Below are 21,036 nucleotides of genomic sequence, written 5' to 3' on the forward strand. Positions count from 1 at the left end.
CCATCAGCTGATCCCGCCTTCACGTGTGTCCCTTCTGCAACCCTGGGCAGCCAAAATACCTACCAGTCAGCTGGGCTGGGGGTATAATTCAGCCAGACTGCAAAGAGCACAGAGCAGCATGCAGTGGCAGTCAGCATCCTTCCACCGTGACAAGCCAACTTGGTTTTTCATTTCCTGAATGTGAAAATAATTTTGACATGTGGATTTCAGTGTTACTCTGAGACAGTCCTGCACCAGGTTTTCAGAGAGCATCACACCTTTGTGTAAGGAATAGCTGTGATCACTGCAGAAGGTCAGCTTGTGCCATGCCTGTCAGAGCTGTTTTCTGTCCAACCTTATAACTAACTGTATGTTTCTGGCTGCTGTCTCACAACTTTTTTATGGCTGTTCAACGGCAGCCTGGTGCAGGCTGGGATGCTGGCAAAGATCTGACTCATCTCTTTTGTTTGTTGCTTTTTTAAGCAATGATTTCCCATGGACTTCCTATGTCTTCTAAGGGAAGTCCAGGCCAAATTAAGTTAAAATGCTCAAGGACTTTTATGTGAGTAGAATTTCATCACCTTCAGGTTATAAGTGGAGACACTTAACCTTTATTAATATTCCAAGAATGAGCCGTTCCTATCCAGATAAAAACACTTACTCATGACGCCTGCTTGTCTGATACAAGTATTGGGAATATGTGCATTTTCTTAATGTTAACTTACACGGTAATTTCTATCGTCTCCTTGCTTGTGGAGCAAGTTCCCCTCATAGCACCCAGACTAGAAGTTAATAAGTGCAAAGAAAATTAAACAAAGCCTGAGTTTTGTTACCTTTATTCTTGCAGTTCACTGGTATGGCAGCACACACACAAGGAGACAGACTCCTTGGAAGGACCCTTCGTTGGCTGGCTGAGAAGTAACTTAGCTACCATTTTAACCTACTTCCCTCCATCAGTTCCTCTTCTCCGAACAAGAAATTTTATAAGGCAAAGCCTGGTAGCCCATTAAAGAAGATACCTCTTTTCTGAATAAACAAGGCTGATGGACTGATCTCTGTGCAGAAAGCATGTGGAACTTGCAGCTGAGGTTTTTTGTGTTCTTCCTGCTGTATACCAAACTCTGAGCAAGGTCAGGTCAGGCTTGACCATTGTAGTGACAGTAAATATTGGATAACGCTGTTACATTCCTCCCTTACTGAGCAAGTATCTTATTCTTCGGAGAGGAGTCCTCTGGAGGAGTGAGCGAGGAGAAGGATGAAGCTGCAATAGTTGAGTGAATTGCTTGTGTTTTTCAACTCCTGTCAACTTAGGAGCTTTTGAGGTCCTTCTGATGGTTTCTCTTTTCCTCCACAGATCCTAAAAATGCAATCATTTTCAATTTCAGCTAGTAAGGGAAGTTCATGCAAATCAAATAGTGATGTTCTTTTGCTTCATGCTAGTATATATATCAGTGATCCAGTGCCATCATTTGCTCTGCTCTTTTGTGGGTTTTGACCAGTGTGATATGACTACTGGTGGGTATAATTGCTGACTGTTACTCATATATGGTAAGTGTAAGGAGGCCATTAATTTTATAGATGTGAACAGGTAATTGAAGTCAGGAATGCTGCCCAAACCCACAGCACAGGACAAGACTGGAAGAAGAGCACAGCAATGGCTTTTACATAGTTTTACATGGAACTTGATGAAGCAAAGGCATTGATTGCATTTGATTGCAGTGGATTTCTGTTTGATTTCACGTCAGGGGCAGCAGTGGGGCAAGTCTACACCAAGAGGTTGCAAACATAGCCACAGGAGCATTAGTAATTGCCAAGGAAAAGACATTAGAGGAGGGAGAGAGAGACTTCTGGGTGAGAGGGAAGTGAGGAGAGATTTAGAGCTGTGAGGAAAGATTGGATAATGTTTTTTACTCCCCTCTGTGCTTTAGGGAATGAACATTCTCTGTAAACAAACAATATCTTTAGAGATAGCACTGCTGGCTTCACTCTTTTTTCTAAAAGGAAATAGTTCACAAGTCAGCATTACTAACCAGGACTGTCAGAAAGGGGAATACTACTTAGCCCTTTTAAAGAAGTAACTTGGTATTGAATGAAAGGATTAAAGGACATTTCTTTTTTCTAATATCTGAGACATGTTAAAATGAATTCCTTCCCAAATACCTAAAAGAATCATAGAATTATGGAATGGTTTGGGTTAGAAGAGACCTTAAAGAAGATCTAGTTTCAACCTCCATGGCATGGGCAGGGACACCTTCCACTAGGTCAGATTGCTCAAAGCCCCATCCAACAAGGCCTTGAATGCTTCTAGGGATGGCAAGTCCCCAAACTCTCTGAGCAACATGTTGCAAGTGCCTCACTATCCTCACTGAAAATAATTTCTTTCTAATATCTGATCTAAACCTGCCCTCTCTCAGTTTGAAAGAGTTTTATCCCTTGTCCTATCATTACATGCCCTTGTAAAAAATATTGTTATTCCAAAAAGTCAGCAGTATCTAGTACCACTTTCACTGACCATCAAATATGCCATGTTTTCTTTGTCTCTGAACTTCTTCCATAATGTATATAATATAATATACATTATATATATATAATATAATATATATATAGTATATAATATAGTAGTTGTAGTTAAGGGATTGTTAGGGGACAACAGAATGCCATCAGGAAGTCCAAGGTCTAACCAGTACTGGGGCTCAGAGCAGGATGCTTATGACTCACATGGTACAGTGTAGCTTTATAAGTCCTGGAGTACTGCAGTGAACTCAGTCAGGGTAAAGTCAGAAAAGAAAAGATAATGTCCCTGGCTTAGGGATGACAAAAGATCCTGTGGGTGAATATACTCAAGCCCTTTGATGGATTCTGCAGTGACCTTCAGTTTGCTGGATCTTGCAGTCCAGTTCAGGCAGTTTGACTGGACTTGCTGACATCCAGACAGAAATACTGCCTCAGTGACAAATTAAGAAGCTGTAACTCTCCCTGAAGTTTCCTGGACTCTTACAGATGTGCTCAGTGGCACAATAAAATCCAGTCTGACTTCCACCTTAACTAATTGCAGCTGTAGTGAAAACTGGGACATTAATGGACTGTATATGAGACTGCAGCTCTGAAACCCTAATGAATGCAGGTTGAAGCACTCCCCACTTTTAATTACCCCCACAAAGCTAACAGCTCTCTGAAGGTTACTATTTAACCAGGAATAATGGTACAGCATCTACTTTCTGAGTAAAATTGCTGAGGCAGTTAATTTTTACTGAACTCTAGTTTGTGTAGTTTTGTCCCCATGCATGACTGAACCCATGTAGAATGGCAGGTTCCTGGGCACAGGTGAGTTTTCTGGTCTGGAAAAATACTGTGTCTCTGCCCCACACAATGCCTGTGTTACGTGACTTGATCAAAATTACTTACATTTTTAGCTTTACATTTTAATTGAATCCTTGTTATTGAGTGCCAAGGAGATTAAAAGAAAGCTGCATCATTTGTTTCTCAGAAGCAATTTATCACCTGTAATACCAAGGGTGTTGGAGCAGACATGATGATAAAGGCAGAATAAAGGTGATAAAGGTTGATGAGGTTTCATTTCTCCTTCAGAAGGCTTAGGCTACATCTTTTCAAGTTGTAAATCAAGTTAATTTATTTTGTTGCCGCTTGGATGTTTTTTGTTTACTACTGGTCCACATAGGCCATTCTGTTCCTCTTAATATTCAGAGCTCTACCTTTCTGTTCTCAAAGACTCAAATAAGCTTTTGCTCCTGTTACCCCTCCTATAATCATGGAATCATAGTATGGTTTGTGTTGGAAAGGATGAGAGATTATGTAGTGCACCCCCTTGCCACGGACAGGGACATGTTCCACCAGACCATCTTGCCTGAGGCTATCCAACCTGGTCTTGAATATCTCCAGGGAAGATGCATCCACAGTTTCTCTGGGTGACCTGTTCAAGTGCCACACCACCCTCAGAGTGTTTGTGTGTCCTTGATACAAACCTGGCTGCTAATCTTCCCTCTTCTCTCATCAGTAAAACTTCTGCTGAGTTCATTTTGTGGAGCTTGTTTGTTCCTTCTGCCTTGCAGAAGGGATTTTTGGACAGATAAACCCTCTGCCATTTTGGGGCATGTTTATTTAACTAATTGGCCAGCATGTCTCTGTGGATAAGTAGTTGTCAGGAGGGAGACCACAAAATGAGGACGTACCTGTGACCCCTGACTCTAAATGTGTCTTTGTATCTCAAAATCTCAAAACTACCATGAATTTGCTCAACTGCCTGTCAGAATTGGTCACTGCGTATTCCACGTGTGAAGGGATTTCCTGCTCACTACTAGAAGGATCCCCTTCTGAATGCTTGAACACCTAATGGGAGACCACAGAGCCTCAACCAGATTCAGGAACTTGCTTCAGCTGGTTGCCTAAAGGCACTGGAAAATTAGGTGTTTTACTCAACCTGGGCCCTTGGCTCTCAGATTCAGCATTAGTGAAATACAAGGCTTGCTTAGATACATGTCTGCTTCCTGATGTGGTTGTGTCACTGAGAGGTCACTTTCCCCACATGGATCACCATTTCTGCCTCTCCTGATGGTTTCCCTTGCAAAGCTGGTAGTGCCATTAGGGTGTTAGTCTAAAATAAGCCATCTGATTTTCCCTGAAGTAAAGTAAGGAGAAATTAGCATCAAATACATAATATTAAAGAAGGGAACTCAAATTCTGAGAGGGCTGTCTCTCCATGCTTGGTTCTCAGTCACCAACCAGACTATCTAAGCCGAGCCAATCCGACGACAACTGTGAGAGTCCTGCTCTCACAAGGAGCATAGTGAGGCTAGTCATCAGATCTTGGAAGACCCAAGCTGAACTCTCTCTACTGGCAAATCCCGAGCAGGGATTGGATTGAAGACCAGCCCACTGCCTTCCCGATTCAAGGGTCAGAATCAAGGGGCAGCTGCCTTCTCCACTTTTATATGAAACAACTCTCAGTTCCATTGAGCTGCACAACCAGCAGTGGGTAGACAGTTGGGTTTCAGCTTCTGCTGTGAGCTCAGGATGTTTTTCAAAGGTTAAATGGCTGGTGGACTCCCTTCAGTACTGAAGAGATATGAATGTATGAGGCACACAGCTAGACACTTAATAGGTGTCTTCATTATGTATGGAAAATGTTACCTTCAAACAATAGCATTCTTCCTAAAAGCGTATCACAACCTGAAATATATGCAGTGATGTTACTAATTTGCACTTTTAATTCCCAGTTAATAACTGCTTTCTAAACATAGATGGCAGCAATACAGTACTCCCTTTTTATGAAGATTGACATCTGTGAATAGTGTCTTTGAGGCAAGCCATGTGTATGTGATTAGTTCATTGGTTATTGGCACAGTGTTAAAGAATTACACTGAATAAATGAAATGTTATTTTCCTTTTTTGCCTTTCTGATCTGTCTGTGTGATTGTGACTTGATCAGTGTTGAAGTCAGCACTTTTATTTTTCTTCTTTTCAAAGTAAAGGGCATTTTCATTAGGAATCCCACAGCTGACTGTGGGAAGATATCTGTCCCCTAGAAGAGTCATGTGAGATAAGCCCTTGCCAGGGTGAGTAGCCCAATTATGTTTGATTATCCATCACTCATATGGCCTTACAATGGAGGTTGTTTTCAAGCTTCTTCTCCCTAATGTTTCACATTAGAAGCCCAAACCATGACCGGATCTGAACTTTCTGTGTCTGAGCAATAGTTGAGAGATGCAAGCAACAAAAATGCATCGCTCCCATTTTCCCAACTGTTACTAATTGCTGACACAACTCCTGCTTTTGTGAGCAGATAACAAGGCAAGGAAAATGGCTGCATCCTCCTGCCAAGGGGAGTCCTTGAGTTAGAGCCCTTGATTTGTGCTGATAGAGAGGACAGGTTGCTTTTTTTGGGATTAGTGCAGCCTAAAAGGAACTTCAGCAAAATCCAGTAGTATCAGAGCAGAGATCAGGCAATGTAAGTAATACTGTCCTGGGTATTTAAAGAATCCCTGCTACAGATACTCTTTTGGTAACAGCAGCAGAGAGGTGAAAAGATAAGCCACAAATCTAAAACAAGTTTCAAAAATGATCTCTTCCAAATCCTAATTTTATTTAAAAATACGGCACTTTTGTTTAAACCCTGAAGACCTTTGCATTGAGAAGTGATTAACCTTAGTGCAATCAGCTATGTTATTGTTCATATAAACACTTCACACTGAAGTTACATCCAAACATTTGATTTTCTGTTTCACTTCTCATAATTTTTCATCATTTTCACTTGGTGATTGTCAAAAACTAGGATCAGATATTCATGGGGAAAAAAGGGCAGGTTTGGCTTGATGAAAGCAAATGCCATGGCAGATATTGATCCAATCAAATTGGAGTTCTGTGGACTAGAGAGGTGACACAAAATATCTAGCTCTGGAGTAGCCATTGCCATCATTGACACTGGTAGCTGGGTGACAAGGATCATACTTTCACTGTTGGGATGTCCAGGAGCTATAAGCTCCTCAAGAAAGAATGTATAACAAGGTTTATGTTAAAACCATCAGCCTCCACTGCATTTATCAAAATTGCTTTAACTAGAAAACTCTTCTGCACTAAGGTAGAGTGTGCTCCCTGAAGCAAAGATGTTTCACCGGTGTTAATTGTGCAACACTGGTGGCTGCTGAATGACGTTCCCATTAAGGATGTTGAGCCTTTTGGTTTGAAAATGAGAATTTACTTTGCTATTAGGAGTCCCTTGAGGTCTCATTTTTGTATCAGTGAGTTGCCTGGTTTTGTACTCAGCAGCTCACATCTCTTCATTTTCAAGTTCACCTGTTTTCTTTTATCTTGGAGTTACTAGTTTTATTACAAGGCTTATTTTTCTTCTCTTTCTTTCCTTTTCTTTTCCTCTCTTAGGGGATTGTTTATCACCATCCATGACAAAGGCCATATTGCAACAATGCTGAACTCTTGGCCTGAAGAAAATATTAAGGTATGTGGCATGTCTTCAGTGGACTGGGAAATTACAGGCAGTTTGATGCAAAATGGGATATTTAGTGGAACTGCTTGGCATCGTTTACAGAACTGGCCATTCAAAAGGACAAGCAAAGAATACTTCCCTTCCTCAGAGAATTTTCAGGCTGAACTTCAGTTCAGTTTCAATTTCCAGTCAAGTTAGGACTTCAGAGACTCTGTCATGTATGTATGCAGTCAAGAACAACTTTTTCAGAGGTAGCAGAATCTTGGTCAATAAAAGAAAATAAATGTGCTTGGTAATAAATTTGTACAGAATAGGGGGCCCAGTGAAAATTTAAGATATGTGTATTGAAGAATAGTGTGGCTAACTCATACCAAAGCTCTTGAAGATATCTCTGTTGTCAACATGCTTGTAGGACTCCTTCCCAAATCCGGTGAGTCATGCAGCATCAAGGACACTGGCAACTCTGAAAATCACCTTTGATATCCAGCAGCTGAAAATATTAGCGACACCCCACCCGAAAAGTGTTCTTGTGAAGTGTTTTTCACTAGATTTTGGGGCTGGGCAAGTCCCTGGCATGAAATAAAGTCAGCACTTAAGATAGGTCTTGCCAGTCACCTCACCTTATTCTGTCTGTCTGAAAGTACATGTTCTGGGAATTTCCATGGCTATTGACAGAGTTTTGGTCCCCTATCAATATTCTCCTTCTTCCAAGAGCAAAGGTTTGGCAGCTGAGAAAATCTTACAAGCATTTTCCATTTCTAAGGGGAAAAAAAAAAGAAGAAATTTAACATGTTTTCAGAAAAAGTGATCACAGTCATATAAACTTGTGTTTGGAACCATGGAGAAGAGAGGCAGGCTAGGTATTTTGTCCTTGCTTTGTCCAACAAACTCAGTATTTCCATTTGTTTCAGAACTGTGAGCAAAATTCATTATGGCTAATAGAAATATTTTTGCAGATGGGGAAGCTGGCACAGAAGGATTAGACTGTTGTTGAAACAGCCCCTCTGGCACCCAAAACAGACCATAGGAAGGGCAGTGGTCCATGAAAGAGATTCAGACTATCTACTTTCCAGGTTTGCCAGACTACAAAGGCAGCTCATTTTAGCAATATCACTGCTATGGACCACAGGGTTCTCTGTGTCTTTCTGCACAGACTTCTTCATGTCTGAACTGGTAGACATTGGAACACTCAAGATTTTGAGATAAGTAGGGAGGCACCTAGACTGTACCTAAGTCCCTGGAGGGACCCAGGTTCTTTCTTGAAAGGCTGAACACCATCCACCATTGAACACCACCCACTAAAGATGGTGCAGAAATACCTGAAAATGCTGCCCAGATTTTGCTCATCAGATTTGGCTCATTAGGGCTTCATGGCAGCAGTGCTTATTGTAGAAATGGGAAATCTGGGCCAAACCCTGGATCTTCCACCTGGAAGTGCTGGAAGGATGCTGGTGCTCTGTTTATCTTAGCAAAGCCTCAGCCAAGCTCTAATGAGCTACACCTTCAACCCTCTGTCAAAGCTGGGCTGCCCTGAAAGAATCATAGTGCCAGAAGCAGAACAAGTGAGAAGAAACCATTTCTGCTCATACTTATGTGGGAATGTGGGGGGTTTGTGTCTCTTCCAGGATGGCTAATGGATCTGGACATAAATATTGGATAAAATGCTGGCCATCCTCAGGAGTGCCTTCCCTTTCTAATTTTCCCTCTGATTCCGTAGTGTTGTACTCTTCTCTTCACAATGGCCCAGCTAAAGCAAAAAGACTGCAAAGAATCATACAGGATGGGTGTCATCCTGGCAGCTATGAATTCAAGCCACTCAGAGTGAGGATGGTGTAGAAAGATGTATTTTATTCCAAGACAAGTGTGCTGCTGTGCAAGCTACTGCACTGGCCTTCCATCCTGCCTTCCCTCTTTCATTCCTCCCTCTTTCTGTGGGATGCCTGCCCTGTAAGTGCACTGAGGATCTTGAATCCACACCAGGATTACTGCTGTACAGGGCTGTTCAGAACCCTTCCCATTGAGTGTTTTCTGTTGGTTCACTCCGTGTACAGTATCAATTCATCCTGTAAAGGCTGACCTCATGCAATCAGTGCAGAGAACTGGGAATGCCAACAGTAGCACTTGTCTCTCTGCATTCCCTTGGCAACTTGGAGATCAGCACAGCACTCTGGATCACTCTGCTGGGCCACATGCCTGCTACTAAGTCGCTGCAAACCTGGACTGGTTAATTGGGTACAGCCCATGGTCCAGAATCGTCTCCATTAATATCAGCTGCCTGAGGACTTAGTGCCTGGTCTCACATTGTAAGTACTTGTACTTCTGCACTGCCAATGAAGAGGGAACTGAGCTTTTCAAAGGGAAATAACCCATTCATCTGTTCCCAAAACAGCTGCTGGAGAGAAGAGATGCCCTCTGGAGGTTTCTGTCTTCCCCCATCAGATGTCAAATGAGTTTAGAAACCATTTAGATGGCTTTCATAAACTGCACACCTGTGACTTCACTACAGTGACTTCACTAGAGTAATCAAGAAAATTTGTATCACAGACGGAAGTAGAAAACAGGTTCCTAACTGTTAAACCAGCAACCTCCTACTTCAGGTAGAAGGGTGTGCCCTTCTCAGCCAGGATTAAGGTCCTATTTGTTGAGTTCTGATCATATGAACATGAGTGAATAAAAACATTAATGTCCTTGTGTATCAGGTACTCACAGAAACTGCTCTCTTTTGGGGTGTTTTTCAAATCCAAAGAGCCACAAACACATGTTAATCCAGTTTCCCCTCTCTGTAACAAATAGCAATTCTCCCATGCTGTATTTTCTGTTCTGATTCATTTCTCAGTGTTGCCTTGAGGAGCTTTGATAACTATAGAGTGCTGCAGCACATCCTAGGCTAAGAATTTAGGAAAAGAATTTTTCTCTCTCTGATGGCTATCTAAATGCTATTGAGAAGTTTCTAGGTTTGCGTGAGAACACTTATTTATTTGGATGAGAGGGGATCAGTGCTCCAGAGAAATACTTTGATTCATTAGAACTTAGTTTTGTTTTAATATTCTCTGCATAGTTTGAATATTAACTCCATCTAATTTCAGGATAAACCTGTAGCAGTGCATATGCTTGCAGCTTTCCCTATTCCCATTACTGCCTTTCAATCCCAGTTGCATCCTCTGGGTGTGGTAAAGAAGTGAGCGCACACCCAAAACCAGATGGAGCCCACCCAAAAAGAGACTTTCTCATTGCTAACACTTCACATTGACTCAGAAGGAAAAGCAAATAGCAAAAAGTTCAAACGTGTATGGTTTATGTTGAATAAAAAGGACACTGAAATATGTTTCTTCCACAGATGCAGTTCCTAAGCACAGCTTTTTAGTCTAGAAAAAAAGACAAAAAAAATCAAGACTAGATCTCATTTGTGATCCTTCTTGTAGTACAGCTGGGGATGCACAAAAAGCCATGCTGCTTGGGCTCTGCTACAGTGAATTGAAGTATTCTCCAGCAGAGCTTCTATTGTCCCACAGTGCGAGCTGCTACCTGTTAGCCACACTTTCTCTACCCACAAAAATGAGCAGCCCCTTGTTGCTAACAGCTAATTAACACGCTGTTGAGGACAAGGAGCAAATATCCATTGCACAGTGCATCTGCAAAATGGCATCAGTATGGAAACAGTGGAGCTGGTTTTGCTTCTAGAGCCTTGGCAACTCCATACAACAGTCTCTTTTGATCCTCCTAGGCTATTGTGGTGACAGATGGAGAGAGGATTCTTGGTTTAGGAGACCTAGGAAGTTACGGCATGGGTATCCCAGTTGGAAAACTTGCTTTGTACACAGCTTGTGGTGGAGTTCACCCACAACAATGCCTCCCTGTCTTACTGGATGTTGGCACAGACAACGAGGTAAGACAATTTTTCATAAATCTGACATGGGGGGAGAAAGAATTAAGATTAGCACTTAACTGGGGCAAGGTTCCTAAATGTGGAGACAAAACTGGAGACATCCGAGATGAGATGATAACTAGACCAGCACTGCAGGAAAGTGGGAAGGTTTAATTCCTGTTTGAAGCATGAGAACCTTTTGTTCTTACGGGGAGCTGAAATAAATGCTAAATAGACTCATGTTCACCTGGTGAAGAAGACTCAGAGTGTTACCAGTTGGAGCTGGAAGCTCAGCTCCACCTTTCAGCATGGCAAGGTGAGTTGACAGGCGTCGTACAGGAAGTCCCAAAACTATTCTTCCTCTGGTAATTGTGAGGGAGCAGGCAGATATTCGTGTCTGTGTAGAGATGACTATATTCCAGAAATGGAGAATCCCTGGTGAGTGCTTTGGGAATGATTAATGTCACTGTTTTGTTAGATTGCACATGTTACTGCACATGATAACCAAGCAAGTGGACTCCATCTGTTTGCAGATTTTTGCCTTATGACTCTGGCTCAGAAAGGCCAAAGTGAAACATTTCAGCAATGCCAGAATGGACATCTGTGAGGATGCCTTTTAAAAACTAATATCCTATAGCTATTTGTGATAGCCCAAGTTTGTCCATTTTTGTAAAATGTACTTGTGCTTCACATAACCCCATGTAAACCAAACACATATTTCTTGAGGGACATAAAAAACCTGGGGTATAAGAGCTTTGAGTTTGTGTATGGAGACAAATCAATGCTGACAATTTGAGACATGCTGATGCTCATGGACAGCTAGATTTTCTGCACCTCTTTCAGTCCTGCCCCAAGTCTCTCACACTAGACACTTGAAAAGAAGGAAAGAATGCAAAATCTGTGCCCATAGATGACATCTGAGAATCTCAATTACTTCTTTGGTCTCTGGCCCCAGGATTATGTTACCCCTTTAGCATAGCGGCCTGTCATGGACATGTGGAATATGGTCATCTCAGCCTGATTCATGGTCTTTCCTGAAAAGGGAGAACTCTGAATTTGGACCCATTGAGGCTAAAGCAGGAATTAAGTCTCACTCTCTCACTCACTGCAATCTCGAGTCAATAGAACATTGTACTTGACTTTGGATCCTTCATCTTTTCTTTCTCCTCCGTGCTGATCTGCACACCACCAGTGCTTTGAGCCTCCCAGCTGGAGCTTCTCCCAGAGGGACCTGGGTAAAAGTGCTTCCCTCCCCATGAAAAGCATCTGATCATGCATGTCCATCTTTTTTCTGTCTCAGCAGACAGGAGACACTAAAATCCAAAGTGGCACCAATGATTTTTAGGCCTCTGCAAGGATCAGATGGCATCAGAAAAAGGGACTTACAGAATCAGTCTTGGACCTTTTTTCTTCTGCCCAAGATTAGATGTTATTTATGTGTTCACGAACTTCTCTGAAGGCAGTTTCCACATCTGGGATTAAGATACAGAAGCTGCTGTTTTCCAGCAATATGAACAATGTATTTCTTCATCATATAAATAATGTGTTTGTTTATTTATTTAATGGCTCTCTCATGTGCATAAACCCAGATTAAATGAACCCTAAGCAGATCCTAGGAGCATCCTGCCCCACAAGTGAACTCGTTTATCAGTGCATAAAATAGGATACCTCTTACAGGCATTCATCCTGTTCATCTCTGCCCATTATTATCTGGTGAGCCAGGAGTGGCTGTGTCGCTAACACATGAACCTCAGGTAGAACTCAGTAAATATAGCCATTGTATTCTATTTTTAGCATCAGTTGCCAGCATCTCTTTCTGACAGTGCATAGCACTTTGTATATGCTTTCAGCAAATCAGGCTTTTTTCAGAGCTTGGCATTTCTCAGCTTGTCTGTGGCAGAATTTTGTGCTCCGTGAAGAGAGCCCAGAGCACACAGTGCTGTAGGAGCAATCCGTGAAGTTATGTAAATGGGTCTCCTTTCTGTTTCATGGCCCTGAAGAGCCCTAATGTATCAAACTCACAGGAAAACCTCTTTCATCTTTCTTTCTAAGGGAAAACAGCTGTGGCTGTAGAAGCAGATCTGATAATAGCATGCCTGCTAATATTTAGTGCTATATGGCTGCAGGACAGTAAGTTTGAGATGGCTTATCCTCCCCTTATGCGGATAGTTCCGTTCCTGAAATTGGAAGGGAAGTAGAGTTTCTTTGCAGTGTCTCTCAGAGGTGTTGGCCCACCTGTCTCCTGCCAGTGTTTGTCCTGTAATCATCCCCAAAATATATGCTATTTCCATGTCAACACAGTGGCTTATGGATATTTACTTAACACCTGATGGATTGGTTGGAGGAGTGGCCTGATTTTATGTTCCTGTTGGGAATCAAAATATAAATTAATCTGTTGTATGAAAATACCTTGACTTTGTACCTGCTAGATAACCAAAGTGAGTGCTAGGCAGGTGCAGGTCTTGGGAACATTCTGCCATCTGATCACTGATTGTGGCCAACTCTCTGCTGTCACCTAAAAGGCCTAAATGACACATCATTTCAAGTTACATCAGGTGGTCTTCATTGCACAAAGCACTTTTTGTGGTCAACAGCTGTCCTGCCCTCAGTGCAAAATTAAAAACTGAATGTACAGTGAACACTTCCCACACGAGGTCAGTTTTATTCACTAGGAGTGAGGCACCTTGGCAGAGAGCTGTTCTGGGGATGCAGAGCTCCATTTCCTATGGCAGTCAAGAAGTGTTGCATCCCTCTGGCTTTATTTATACTAAAAGATAGGCCACAGCTTCCTAAGGAAACACTTCCTGCTTGGGAAGAGACGTGTGAGCTGGCCTTCATTGCATAGTAAGTAAAATTAATACGACTACATCAGACAAAAATCTTTGGTAGGCTGGGACATAAATCTCTGTCCATCTGCAGAAGAGAAGATGTCAACAGAATTGCTTTGTGTCCTAGGCTCTCCTGAGTGATCCACTGTATATTGGACTGAAACACAAGAGGGTTCGTGGGAAAGAGTACGACGAACTGATTGATGAGTTTATGCAGGCAGTTACCAACAAGTAAGTGGGGTTATATACATGGCTCCTCTGGGCTGCTTCCATTTAAGAACAAGTGTTGCAACTCCTGAAATAAACATTAGTATAATTGATCATCCAAGCAAAGGAAGGTCATTTCAGTGCAAGTCTCCTGGGTGGTCTGCAAATGACTCTTTGTGCTTGAGCACTCTGTGTCAAAAATATTTGTCTCCAGAGAACTGAAATGGGCCTGGCTGTTTATAAGTATTTCCTATCCACATAGGCCAGAGGTGTCAAACATATGTACTGTGGGCTGTATCTGGCCTCTGTCATGTGTTTATGAGCCTCATTCAGCATAATCAGAACCTAAACTTTGGTTTATTTACACTTTATAAAGGAAGTTTCTAACTCTTGCCATTGTGAAGGAAATCATCTAAATGGAAATGGCATGTTCCTTCACACAGTGTGGAGTCTGTAGACTGCCTCTCTATGGCTTTGTCAAAAACAGGAACTTTCCTGCTGGCATTTAACTCTGTGGAGTGAGAGAGCCAGGATTATAAACACTGTCTTTTTAAGTGTGGGACAGACCAGCTGCATACTTCCATTCATACCCACTAACTGGGATAGAGGGTCTCTGATGTACCAGGGAATTTTTATATGGGAAGAGCAGAGCTACCACCTCAGTCCTGTGCACCTCTTTCTGGAAAAAAGAAGAAAATGTATTAAAATCTCCATGACTATCCAGAGAGACTATCATAAGAAGGAAAGTAAGGACAATTGCTAAGGAAAAAAGACTCATATTTGGAAAACTATAAGCTCCTAAGCAGCTTTTTCTGCCTTTCCTAAAGCCACAAATGATACTGATGAGCAGCAGAGAGCTGCAGTCTCTGCCTGATTGCCAAGATGTTGCCTGTCTTTTCTTCCCAGTGAAGGAGCTATGTTTGATCCTCCCTCTGTGTCTCCAGCCAGCTGTATGTGTGTATCTCCTCCTAAACAAAGGGGAGGGAGTGGGTGGTACATGTGTCATCAACTCACAGTTCTGCCTGTGTAAAAAATGACCATGACCAGTGTCTGACACAACACCAACCCATCCACTGAGAAGGATGGGTTTACACATGGTGTGAATGCCCAGCTGGCTGTGAGTGGAGGAAATAGGGACAGAAATGCAGAGGACTATTCATTCACAGCTGAACCTTCTTTACATTTGATAAAGAATCTCGACTGAAATGTTATTTGATTACTTTGTAGTATTTTGGTAGATGCTTTGTGCATTATCTAGTAGGAAGAAACTCTTAGAGGCTAGAAAGCTGGTAAAACACAACTAGGAAGTCACAAGAGACAAGTAGAAACAATTTAAGAGTCATCAGGGTTTATTTGTGGAGGTTTTGTTTATTTTGATTGTAGTCACTACTTAATCCTTCAGGGAAACCCTATCCTGCTTGCTTCTGGCCAGAAGACCATGGGGGTATTGCAGTGTTGATGTTGATGATAGAATGGGAGCAATAGAATGAGAATGCAGACGATGGTCTCAGCCATCATAAATGTGGCTCTGAGACTTATGCTTGTGGTGTTAAATGCAAAGCTCATTGCACCCACTAAAGACAATTTGCCTTTTCTGTACTTGCTTTTGGAGAGGAAGGATTGGCAATTATTTTCCTGTGTTTCGTTTACATGAGCTAATCTCCACATTGAGGGGAGAAGACCATGAACAATGAACTTTTATCTTGGGAGGTGGTGAAGTCATGTCTAATGCTTTCATCCAAGTATTGATAATCAAGTTCCTGGGGCCTCTGTCCCCATGTTTCTATTTCCCTTAACCGGGATGACTTCCTTAAACACAGTAAGGACCCTGAAAGTTCTCAGCAAGTGGGGCTGGGAAATTCTGCTTTGCACTTCACCATTCACATCTGTAAAGTATTTGGAGATCCTAGAGCGAAAGGAGCCATTACCCTGTATTATCATCCTGACCACCAGTGTACTTTAAAGCATTGTTAGGGTGTGATCTTTATGCACTCTGGGCTGGTGAATAATCCTGCTATCAGCCTGGGCTTGGCAAACTCATATGAAACAGGTTCATTCAGTGTCAAATTTCCACTGGAATGATTGGATTCAACCCAGTAGGAGCTCTCACTTCTGTTACAAAAGGAAGCAGAAATTGTTCAGAAGGTCAAGAGCATGCTGCTTTATTGTAGCCTGCTTCCACTTTTGAAGCAACCTGTGAGTATGAACTGCTGCAATCTCTTAGGCTAGTCTGTAATGTCACATGCAAATTCAGTTACTTGGGAAGGAACCTTTTGGTTTTTTGCCACAAATCCTTTTCAATTTGGGGGTTTCCTTTTCATCTTGATATTCATGCAGAAATTCCCTCTACTTCCTGAGGGTACTTTAACTTCTCATGGAAACCATTTGTCAGTTCCTCTGCAGGAGTACCTCCCACCCTGTCAAAGCACTGCTGGCTCAAGGGACATTTGTCACTGAAGTGGAATGTGTTGGAGCCCACAAAAAAAGCCAGGGAGTGAAGATTTAGTCTTCTAATGGAATAATAATATCAAACAGATGTAAAAATTCTGTTGCTGGAGACCTATAGAGTCAATAGAAAGGACTCCTGTTCTCTTATTACCCACCTAGTAATGAAACAAGGCATGTGGCAGAGGCTTCAGAGTTAGCTGTTCCAATATTTTGAAATAAAATGTGGGCACCCTGAGCAATTTTAGAAAGAAAAGCTCTTTCTGGAACAGCTGGATAAATTTCTGTGTTTTCCTGCTGCCTAAACCACCATTCATTAGTCTTTCACCTAAAACATGTGAAATGACTACGTTCTTTAACAACAGCTCTAAGCTATGCCCTTTGCTCCTCTTGGGAAGCAACTACATGCAAAATTTGTCCCATTGAGCCTACCTGTGTCTGAATGAACCACCTTGATAGATTGCTGTTTTCTCACAGTGAGCAGCAATATGCTTCACATGGGAAAATGGACTGCTTCAGTTTTTCATCTGCTCAGTTACTGTGGCAAAGGATAAGTCAGTCTTGCTCTTAACCTGGTACATTTCTTTAGACTGAAATAAGCATCCACCTAAAGTGTCCAAGGATTATAATCAGAATAAACCCCAGAATTTTTGGGACTTGAATACCTGATCAAATCAATCCTCATGTAGCTTTCATTGTGCTCTTAGGGGTCAGATCTGTCCCAGAACTTCAGCCTCCATTTTGAGCTCTAGCCCAGTCACTAACTGGCAGATGTGGAACATGCTGCCTGAGACTCCGTGAGATGCAGTTCCCCACGCCAGCAAACCGTGTTGCAGAAGCCTCATTAACCTGTCATAACTTCACTCCCCTTTCCTTTCCCATCAGTTCTTACTAATGGAGTGACATGGGGAACAAGCTTTCTGTCAGCCTGTGCCATAAGGCAGAGCACAGAACAGAAGGCATCAGAGGATCAAGTGTTCAATTTCTTAGCTGGGAAAAGAAAGATACCTCTGCTGAGTTTTTTTTTCCTTGTGTATGTTTCATACCTGATTTCTCTTTGCCTAATGCCTTCCCAGTACTTTTACCCACAAACATACCAAGTCAGGCCTCATGTGCCCTTCAACAATCAGAACCTTTTTGAAGAGAAGCCACCTCTGTTTCAGCAGTTCTGCAGGGTCATGGATCACAAATTCACCAGCACTTTTCAGAAACAAAATCACCAGTACAGGTGCTCCCCCATGTTATTTCTTCACATGCTCTGGTTAACTTGGCTAATTGATCCTGAAAGATTAGACTTCATTTTCTAGGCACCAGTTTCTAGGCACTGATGGGCTTCAAAAAAAGTCCTCACATATACTGCTAGCACTCAAAGTCACTCCCTAGCATCTGTGTGTCTGTTAGGAGGCCTGCATACCATCACTAGTGCCATGGCAGGGCTGGTCATGTAGACCAGATCCAGCTCTCATGGAATACAAGGTGGATATTCTCCTTGCCCATCTACCCCAGTTACCATGGCCAGAGGGACTCTGACACCATTTGTGAGGGGGAAGTGATGGTGATGGGAAGAGCCACCCCAGCTGTCCATTGTCCTGGCTTGATCTGAGATAAGATCATCGGCCAGCATCTGTAATCTGATTTAAGACACTGGATGATATTTTAAGTCAAGGAACAATATTTAGGTTTCATTAGCTTGATTTTCTGCTACTGATGAATGACTGAGCTCCAGATGTGCCGCTGGGGATCACTGTGGCTTTTGTTACCATGAGTTCAAATCCTTTGGGGTAACACAGTACAGATGTCACACAGCCCTCTGCTCTAGGCTTTTGTCTGGGCTTTTCCACCTATGCCAGATGTAACACAGCAGTTTCAGTAAGATGCAGCTGGAGAAGCTCTTTCATGCAGAAGGTACAGGGTGAGGCTCTGTTCCTTGTTGTGTGCCAGAGGGTAGCTCAAGGCTACATCTGAGGGTCAGCACTAATATGGTTGCATCTCATGCTTTTGCCCTGCTCCTGAGAAGTCTTGTAGCTCCAGCTGCAGTCCTTCCTCACACCAACTGCAAGTAGGATGATGTCATTTTGCATAAAAGCACTAGAATGGTTGTAGCAGCCATTAGTGCTGGTCTTAGTGCTTGAAAGTGATGAGATCGGATGTGGAAAATAGTTGTTTGGAGGTTTTTACTTAAAAAGATTGTAATGAAAGTTGACTATGAGATTGCAAGATTTTTTTTTCCCCCAAGAACTTCATAACCAATCTTAACTTCATTTTTCCCCTTATCCTAATAGTAGTTCATAGCAGATGCCCTGGCATATGACTAAGAAGAGCAATCCTTAGCACATTCCCCAGTTTCCAAAAATGTACAATGCTGGGATTTCCTGATACCTTCTCCTTGATATGCTTCAAGGGGCGCTTTTATTGACGCAGCACTCACTGAATCCACAGCAGGCTTTATGCCTCAGAGCATGGTGGCTATGTTTGTGTTGGCAGAAACCCAGTGAGACTCCTGCCCAATCTTAGAAATTGTCTGTAACCCAAGATGATGGTGAGGCCAGCAGCAGGCCCTGTTGGGTTTGTGATGCAGCTCCCTAGCATGGGATTTCTAAACCCAGGACCCAGAGTTCTTAAGTTTATATTGGCTCCAAGGTCTTCCTGGAGCCTTCTCTTCTCCAGGCTGAACAACCCCATCTCTCTCAGCCTGTCTTCAATAGAAGGGATGTTCCTGTTGATCGTCTTCACAGCCTCCTCTGGACCCACTCCAACAGGTCCATATTCTTGTGTTGGAGGCACCAGAACTAGATTCTGGATCCAGGTGGGGGTCTCAGAAGGGACATAATCCCCTCCCTTGCCATGCTGCCCACATTGCTTTGGATGCAGCCCAGTGTTGTGAGGTGCCTCAGGGAGGCAAAGATTTAGTTTCAGATAAGCATTGTTAACATGAGAGGCATGGCTGTAAGCCAAGCTAGTGTGAATTTTGACCTCCTGCTTTGGAGGATGGGCAGTGTGAGACCTGGATGAAGTTATCCCACCCCAGACCTTTTGGAAGGAGTGGCCCAGGAGTTCTGATTGGGTTTGAGTCTGGGGGTTTCTCCCTTGTTGTGTTTCTAGTGGTCCCTAACCCTAAACTCCACCCTCAGAGGTGGAGACCCTCAAGGGTTCTGTCCCTCAAAACCCCTCACCCTGCCTTTGCTCAGAGCTTTCTGTCTCTGGATCTGAGTTTGTTCCCATGCTGAATAAATGGTTTCATGAACAGAGGCCGGTCTCGTTGGTGTTCCATGCTGGTTCCCAGTAACTGTAGCTTCTCTGGACATGATCCTGTGGTTGCAGACTGCAGCAGCACAGGACACAGTTGGCTTTCTGGGTTGGAAGCACACACTGTTGACTTATATTCAGTTCTCCATCCAGCAATATCCCCAAGTCCTTCTCCACAGGGCTGCTCTCAGCTGGCCTCTTGAGGAGGTGCCTGACAAGTATCATAGTAACAATTTAACAGTGAAATTGGCCTCAGGACACTAGACAGACTCAGGTTCTAACCTTGCTTGAGTGGATTTCGTTTTTCCAGTCTTATATGCTGAGCACTTGCCAAGCATGATATTTTTCTGATGATGGATTTCTTTACAGATAATTCAGTTTTTTCTTGGAAATCAGGACTTTGATTGCTGGGGTTTCAAGCAGCAGTAAGAAGATGACAAGGACAAGGACAATTTGTTTCTTCTCTGCCTGGTTTTATCTAAGACTATGAAAAGGTGAAAAGGAGTTGCAGCTCCTCAAATCATATTCCTTGCATCATGAATGGCTGAAAGCAGTGCTATAAAATTTTAAATTCAGACAAGGACTGGAACTTCTTTCTTGTGATTCTTTCCATAAAGCAACAGGATCTTCTTGCAAATACCTTTTGTTTGTACGCATGTAAGAATATATTATACTCCCTCCTCATTGTCAAAAAAAAACCCTTTTGATACTGGTCAGCAAAGGCACTGGACAGGTCCTGAGGCCACACTGGAAGTTTGACTTGGGAAGTTTTGGTCAGATGCTTCTCAGATGGTAACTGCTGCCTCATGAATTTTTTCCTCTCTGACCTCGTGGCTTATAATGAGTCCAGATGAACTCAAAGAGCTACATACAAATGAGGATGAAAGAAAAAATTGCATAATGAGATTTTTTTAGGCAACTTAGAAGTCTCTTGAATAAAGAATCTAAAAGCAATGTAATCATTGTGCCTCTTATGGGGTTCATGCTCTTCTGTTCCACAGTGTTGTTCCACCACTTGTTCCAGGTGGTCATCCAAGGGAAATGTGTATCATTCTCTGCAGAGGATACAGACTTCACACTAAGAGCATCTTTCCTCTTGGCACAGCCCAGGGGTTCTGTGTAGGTTTAGGTGGATAGTAACAGTACCAGAACAACAATACAGTGATAATCAAAGCATGAATTCTGTGTTTGTGTGTTTTCCAGGAAACGGGATTATTTCTTAATAAAGATTTTCAGGTGATAATTTTTACAGCAGGCTTATAGTATTACAGTATAAGCTCCTAAAGTAATCCTTCATTAGGGTGACAGTTTGTACCATTATTTTAACCAATAGTATATTGTTTCATTGAAAGTACTGTTTGTACAAGATTTGCTAGGCAAAGGCTGGAGATTGGACTAAAATTGAGTGTATGGGACCATTCTATAAAGCATTTCCCAGTGAGGCTATTTTCACAGGAAGATTTTTGCAAGGTATGAGGCCCAGAATTTGGGTTGTAATTATTTATGGC

General features: G+C 42.5%; 1 protein-coding gene across 3 annotated transcripts in view; it reads left to right on the forward strand.

The window, feature by feature from the left end:
• The window catches only part of ME3 (malic enzyme 3), a 117,770-nt gene that overhangs the window by 75,585 nt on the left and 21,149 nt on the right, over window positions 1-21,036 (forward strand). Inside the window, exons 4-6 of one of the 3 annotated variants that reach the window (XM_014253246.2) lie at window positions 6,874-6,949; window positions 10,662-10,823; window positions 13,758-13,861. The exons of 1 other annotated variant lie outside the window; for it this stretch is intronic. In XM_014253246.2, coding sequence (XP_014108721.2) covers window positions 6,874-6,949; window positions 10,662-10,823; window positions 13,758-13,861 — 342 coding nt within the window. The remainder of the gene's footprint in view (window positions 1-6,873; window positions 6,950-10,661; window positions 10,824-13,757; window positions 13,862-21,036) is intronic. One more of the 3 variants, XM_088051983.1, reaches the window with a different exon arrangement.

Source organism: Pseudopodoces humilis, chromosome 2 (genome assembly GCF_049639895.1).
Source record: "Pseudopodoces humilis isolate 2021_Gansu_Grassland_sample_001 chromosome 2, ASM4963989v1, whole genome shotgun sequence".
Classification (NCBI taxonomy): domain Eukaryota; kingdom Metazoa; phylum Chordata; class Aves; order Passeriformes; family Paridae; genus Pseudopodoces; species Pseudopodoces humilis.